Source organism: Glycine soja, chromosome 10 (genome assembly GCF_004193775.1).
Source record: "Glycine soja cultivar W05 chromosome 10, ASM419377v2, whole genome shotgun sequence".
NCBI lineage: Eukaryota > Viridiplantae > Streptophyta > Magnoliopsida > Fabales > Fabaceae > Glycine > Glycine soja.
In genome coordinates this window covers 12,171,239-12,178,735 of record NC_041011.1, presented here as the reverse complement: position 1 = coordinate 12,178,735, position 7,497 = coordinate 12,171,239, and the positions used below count along the sequence as shown (strand labels likewise).

Here is a 7,497-nt window from a genome sequence, read left to right as displayed (position 1 = left end):
TTCTTGGTGAGATACTGAGAATACACAAGAAAATTATTCTATTCTCCCTTCTCTATATTCTCTTCTCCGAGTTTATATTTTCATAACACTTTATATATAATCTCTTATATGTAAGATTTTATAAAATTTATAAATTAAATAAGCATACAAATAAAATAAAAAAACAGAAGCAAAAAGTTACAAGCAAACACGTTAGCCAACGAAGCGTGAGGCGCGTGGATCCTCTTAAGTTTAATTTAATTCAACTCTTGAAGAACTTTTTCCACTTGGCCTATTTTATAACCTAAACGGTCCACCATATCCTATTTCAATTTCAATACCGTTACCTCAATTACGCAGAATCCATTAATTTATAGTATTTCATCTCAATTGCCCAATACATCCTTTCCTTTGTCTATTCTTTTATTTTGTGCTATTTTTTTGTGAATAATCGAAAACCACAAATTTGAAAGCAAGTGACATGAGATTTTTTCCACGCCACTCTATCTTTAGCCATTGGCATTAATGGTATAAACAATTAAGTTACCCAATCCTAGATAGCTAACACTTTCTGTCATTCAATTGAAGGAAAATATAAAAGTAAAACAGATAAAGCATCAAAAAAATTGTTATTCAATCCTTGATAACTAACGCTTTTCGACGTTCAATTGAAGGAAATTATGAAAACAGTTAAAAATTTAAATAAAAAAAAAACTAAGAACAGCGTTGCAACCTGCTGCCAACTAGTAGTACCCAGAAACCTCAATCCAGTTTTTTTTTCTTCTATAAAAAAAAATCAAGCATAAAAAATTAGACATCTATGTACACAAAAGTCATAAAAAAATAAAAGAAAGGGTTTTTTCTCCGATCATCTCAATAGAGGGATTCTACTACTGCTACTACCTATCCTTTCAATATCTTCAACCTTTCTAGAATCTTCTTCTTCTTCTTCCTCGCCACACTCGTACATGGATCCAACGAGAAGAAGCTGATCTTCGAGGTAGCGATGCAACAGCCCCTTCTCCTCCTCCCGCTCCTCTTCGCAGCACCCTTCCTCGCAGCGGCGGAGGCGATCGGCGGCGTCACCGCGACGGAGGAGCTTCCCCCAGAGGCTGCCGCGGCGACGGAGGCAGAGCTCGGCGGCGCAGAGGAAGGGCAACGCGGCACAGACGACGAGGAGGAGGAGTGGCGAGCAGAGGACGAGGAAAAAGTACCGGATCCGGCGGTGGCGCAGCCACGAGGAGGCGGCGGCGGCGGCGCGGGTCACCATGCACGAAGGGGGCTCATGGCCGCGGCGGTGGAGGTGGTAGGGTTCGAGGGTCGGGGGGAAAACGACGTCGTTTTTGGGGTTGGATAGTATCTGCGGCTGTGGCGGTGGTGGATGTGATGATGTGTCTGTGCCCCCACATGGGAGGGTAGTTTTGTGCATGAGATGAAGGAGCTATGTGAATTGTGGAGTGAAACGCAAACATGTGATGTTGACTCTGATGCTTCGTGTCATTTCGCTTTCTCTCCACCCAAACCAACCCCTCCCTCCCTATTTTACTCTCGCATGGGCCTCTTAAGCCCTTCCCGGCCCATAATTGTTTTGACCAATAATTAAAATAAAATTACAAATAATTTGACATAACAAAAAGCATTTATTTTTTTTGCATTTTGGGCCTTGATTTTGAATTTTCTTTAGGAAGATTCAAATGTAAAAGTTGTAGAGAAATTGCTTTAGACACCAGCAGAATTGCTGGTACACCCAACAATTTTTTTAAATTCCCATTATACCCCTACCTTATAACTTCTTCAGCACTTTGTTTTTTAACATTTGTTCACACGAGCTTGTTATTTTTTCCTTCACCTTCGTTGTGTCGTGAGAGGTGTTCCGGTTCGAGTTGCTTGTTCATTGTTGTGTTCTCTTTGATAGAGGTGCATTGTTTACGGTGGTTCGTGGACAAGTGATGGTTGTAGTGGTGGTTGGTTTGGCCATTAACGGTAGAGGTAAGGTGTTTGATATGGTTTTTTCGTGCTAAAGTTACGGATTGATAATCCTTAAGTTGTATACAATTTATGGATTGATAATCCGTAAGTTATATATAACTTACGAATTAGTAATCCGTGAGAACCTTACGGATTGCCAATCCGTAAGTTCCTTTTAATTTGTTTTTAATTTTTAAAAATGTTTTATTGTGTAATTAAATAAAATTAGAATTATTAATTAAAAAACTATTAAATAGATATAGATTGAATATTCACTTGAAAGTTGTAGTTTGTATAGTTTGAAAGTGATATGAATGTTAAAATAATTTATACTTTTAATTTAATTTAGTCGTTTGAACATAATTTTTTTTGTCCTTCTAAATTTAATGTATTAAATTATTAAATGCAATAAAAAATGCAAAAATTGTGTGATAATATAATTATGGTGTGGTTAGGGGTTTTTTGTTTGTCATTGAAATTTTTGAATGTTTTGTTTAGATGGAAGAAGATCAATGGATGTATGACAGTATAATGTCTGAAGAAGTTGATATAAATGAACAAAATGAAGATGAAGCTGATGTGAATTAACAACATGTTGATTGTTCTGATGCGTTAAATACTTGTCAGGTATTATTATGATTTTTCGTTATTAAAGTAAGTAAATGAATGTCCCTTAAAGACTAAACTTCCATCGATTAGATTGTAGGTGTTTGCCACTCGTGATGATGTTCTACATTGGGCTCGATCTATTGCTTATGAAATTGGTTTTGTGGCGGTGATTATGAGGTTAGACACAAATAATGGTATTAGAAGAAGTGCCTCATTTATTTTAATTGGTTGTGAAAGGAGTGGTCAGTATAGGGCCAAGAAGAAAGATTTGGTAAGAATAGTTACTGGAAGTAGAAAATGTAGGTGTTTGTTTAAGCTGCGTGCGAAACTAGTGGTGGGAGGCAAACGATGGATGGTGAAGTTAATGTGTGGAAGTCACAATCATGAATTGGTCAAGTCATTAGTTAGACATCCATATGATGACCGAATGACTAAGGATGAGAAGATCATTGTTATTGATATGACATAGTCAATGGTGAAACCAACAAATATTCTTCTAACGTGAGCACAATGCCAATAGTTATACAACAATCAAGCAAATATACAATGCAAAAAATGTTTATTGTTCTTTCATAAGAGACAGTAATTGTGAAATGCAATAACTAATGGAGCTTCTTGAACGTGATTAGTATATTCATTGGCATAAATTGAAGGATGGAGATGTTGTACGTGACATCTTGGAGTCATTCTAATGCAGTCAAATTAATCAATGCCTGTAATTTAATATTTTTAATAGATAGTACCTACAAAACAAAAAGGTACAGGTTGTAGTTACTTGATATTGTTGGTGTGACACCAACAAGGAAGACATTATCTCCTCTTTTTGCCTATTTGGAAGGAGAACCTCTAAATGATGTTGTTTGGGCTCTACAATGGTTTTGAGGTCATTTCCTCATAAGTGATGCACTCCCTGTAGTTATTGTTACCGATAGAGATATAACATTAATGAATGCAGTGAAAATTGTATTCCCTGAAGCTACCAATTTGTTGTGTCAGTTTCACATTGATAAGAATGTCAAGACAAAGTGTAAAACTCTGGTTGGTAAAAAAAATGCATAGGATTATGTCATGGAAGCCTGGGAGAGTTTGGTGGATTGTCCTTTTGAGCAAGAGTTTGATGAGTGTCTTAAGAAGTTTGAAATTACTTGCTTACCATGGCCAATGTTTGTTGACAACATCAACCAAACATGGTTGATTCCCTACAAAGAAAGATTTGTTAAAGCTTGGAAAAATAAGGTGATGCACTTAGAAAACACAACAACTAACAGGTATGAAAATTGTAAATTTTTGTTGTTGTTAGGGTTTAAGATTGAATGGATAAAAATAATTGTGTTTGTTTACTTGCTTGTGTATTTATATACAAGGTTGAGTTTACTCATTGGGCCTTAAAGAGACTACTACATAATAGCCTTGGAGACCTATGTAGTGTTTGGGAAGCTATGAACAACCTGATCATGCTACAACACACTAGAATTAAGGCATCTTTTGAGACAAGTACATATGTGGTTGGGCATGTTTTTAAAGTTACTTTATACAAGAGACAACTACTTGACATGGTATCAAGGTATGTTTTAAACCAGATTGTTGTTGAGTTTGAACGTGTACATTAGGCTGGAAAAAACCCTTCTCGTTATGGATATATCATGAGAACTACTCAGGGTCTTTCATGTGTATGTGAGCTAGTTAGATATGTTGTTGGTAGCATACCACTTGACACAATCCATATGTTTTGGCGGAGGCTAAGTTTCTCATACCAAGGGTTATCTGAGCTCGAAGTCAGCATGACCAAAGAGATGGAAACCATATCTAAGAGGTTTGAAAAGCTTGATGTTTGTGGCAAACTTACTCTAAAGAGTAAACTTTGGGAAATTTCCTACCCTGATCTAAACTCTATCTGTCCTCCTCCAGAAAAGGTGAAAACAAAATATGCTCAGAAGAAACTGATGACCAAACATCAAAGATCAACAAAGCGTGATCCGTCTTACTGGGAGTATGTTGATGCATTACATTCTGTGCAAAATAATAATTCTTCAGTCAAACGTAGTGTATCATCATCCGAGCAAGCAATTCCAAGAAGGATCATGCCGATGTTGGATCAATTTCATCCATGCATTCATGATTTCATTAAAAATATTGTTGATGTCAAAGCTTATGGTAACTATGGATATCGTGCAATTGCTGCCTTATTAGGTATAAGTGAAGATTCATGGTGTTTGGTGCGCAACTATTTGCTTAAAGAACTTGGAAAATGGTCTGATGAGTATATCAACTTGCTTGGTGGCATAGATAGATTTGAGGAATTAAAGCGATCCCTACTTGTTGATGGATTATCCATGGTATATAAGTTTTTTGTTACGTTTTGTTGGATTCCATTTGCTTTAAATAAATGTAATTATAATTGTTACATGCAGGTTACCATGGATAAGTAGATAAATATAACCGACATGGGATATGTCATTGCATCAAGGTATCATGTCATCTTTGTTTCTCTTTCTCTCAACAAAGTATGACATTTTTCCCTCTTAGAAGTCAACCACCAACAGATTTTTATGTGCATTGCGACATATGTATCAATCATGTGTATGACAATCATTTTGTTCAGGTAAAAGCATGATAATCCTGTTTGTGTAATTAATTTCAAAAATATGTTATGATAATTTGAATGTGTATGTCCTATGTAACATGTATTTCTAAGAGACTATTGTTCGTTACCGCCAATAGCTTTGTTATGGTCTACACATTGTCATCATCAGGCAAAGCAACGACCTACACCATATATTAGTAAAATGCAACAATATACAAACTTTTCGAGGTTGAAAACTGACTTTGTCGATTTAGGTGAAGATTGAACTTCAAACCAAATTACTTATGGGTTTGTCATGTAATACTATAATACACGCGTGTTTCACTAGACGTTCATATAATTATGTATTTTACTTAAGTTTCAAACATTATATAATTATTTATGTTTTATTGTTTTTGTGACAAAGTCATTTAACTAAATAGGGTTTAGGGTTAGTAAACCTTAATTAGTGATTAGGCTCACTAAATCCTACTTAGTGATTAGGGTTATTGAACCCTAAATAGTGATTAGGGTTGTTGGACTACCTAGGGTCTAGGGTGATGTTACTAATTAGGGTTTAGGTTTACTATTCTATGTAGGGTTAATGGTTATGTGATTAAATGGGGTATTGATTTACCTTACTAGGTATGGTTACGATTGCTTAGCTAATTAGGGTTTAGGGTTAACTTACTACTCAGGGTTCAATAATTGTTGTTTACTGTTATATTTCCAAATAGGAAAAGTGTTGCCTTCATTTTTAGGGTTTAGTGTTACTTTTCAATTACAATTTAGAATTAATTCAGTAGTTAGGGTTTAGGTTTACGTGACGAATTACAATGGTTACACGATTAGGGTTACTAAAGGTTTAACGTAAAAATGTAAATTTTTGAATACTTTTAAATTCATTGACAACTTAAACGAAAATAATTAAAAACCTTATTAAATAACATTAAACAATAAACATTGTTTAGCCAAATTGCATACATAATTCATATACAACCTAAAGAATGATAAAAGTCTTCATGCGTCTTCCATATGCCGCCTTCGTCTAGATCGAACATATACATTTCGTTGCTCAGTTACACCTCTTGCGATCCTCAGGCAATCTTCGGTGATAGTGTATGCTTTTATCCTTTCAGTCACTATCCTTAGATTAAGCAACCTTTCCAACCTTTCAGCTATTGCTTGGCAAGCCTCCTACGACATTGATAACAAGGAAAACATTTTAGGGTTAACACAGGTTTAGATAAAATGACTAATAGTGGCAGTTGTTTGAAATTTTACCACTACATGTCGAGGCTGCTCTACATGTGCTTCTTCCATAGCTGTTGCAGCCATCGGCTGCTGAGCAACAGTTGGCTCATCAAATGTGTCATCGTGCACCACAGGTGGATGTCTTGGAGGATCCTCAGGTTGTGCGGGAGTCATGAATGGATGAGATATCATGTAAAATCACTCCATGTAGTCTGTTGCACACTGTCTGGGCGCAACACATGCTTGACCCACCAGTGCAAGGTATTCAAAAAATTGAATCCATCTATCATCAATTTCTTCTACAGATAGACATGGAGTAGCAGGGTGTGGTGGAATGGTTTGCACATACTCAAACTGTCGCATAACCCTTTCTGGTCGGTGTATGATGATAGATGGACCCCAACACATGTGTCTGAAAAATAAAGATATCAGCTCAAACTCTCTGAATGCACGATGGTCACTATAGGGAATCCAACAAATAGCATAAGACACCAATACATCCAGATGCTTACAATACGTCAACATTGACAATGCTTTCCCAGACTTCCAACGACAAGCATGTGGTTTCCTCTCATCATAATCTCTTGCAGTAATAGCAAAAACAATTGAAGGAAAATGCTTGTAAATTCAACACTGCACATATTTAAAAAACAACAAAACAATGAAAATAATACTCCATATAAACTAAAGAACTAAAAATAAATTGAAAACAATTTTAAATTACCTGTAAAAGTGTGATATATCCTGCAAGTTGTCTAGCGCTGCTCTTTGACGCATCATTCAAAATGTCATACATATGGACCAGTGCAGCAGCTCCTGATGCATAACTTCCACTTTGCGTCAGGTCACGAAATGCGTCCAAGAATACCACATGCACGTGTGTGGCACTCTTGTTAGCAAATAGTGTGCAACCTAGCATATGCAACAAATATGCTCGAGCTGCCACAGTCTAGTGGGTTGCGTCACATTTGCTCCGATATATGGCTCACAGCTAAGATAGACGAACATATGCCTTGTGGCATTATACCGTCCCAACTCTTGTCCTCTTCAAAACTCACTTTAAGCAATTCAACTAAGAGGAAGATGACATCGTCCACATAAAGAGTCTCAAAGCTATGGAAGGC

The 7,497-nt window shown here is 36.3% G+C and overlaps 1 protein-coding gene across 1 annotated transcript; it reads right to left on the bottom strand.

The window, feature by feature from the left end:
* Positions 1–589: 589 nt before the first annotated feature.
* On the bottom strand, positions 590–1,512 carry LOC114370147. The gene has a single exon (XM_028327432.1). The coding sequence runs from the start codon at positions 1,406–1,408 to the stop codon at positions 848–850; it is 561 nt and encodes a 186-aa protein (XP_028183233.1). The 5' UTR covers positions 1,409–1,512; the 3' UTR covers positions 590–847.
* Positions 1,513–7,497: the final 5,985 nt, after the last annotated feature.

What these genes read in the sequence shown, in the direction of transcription:
- LOC114370147 (XM_028327432.1), bottom strand. Translation starts at nt 1,408, where the DNA reads ATGCACAAAACTACCCTCCCATGTGGGGGCACAGACACATCATCACAT.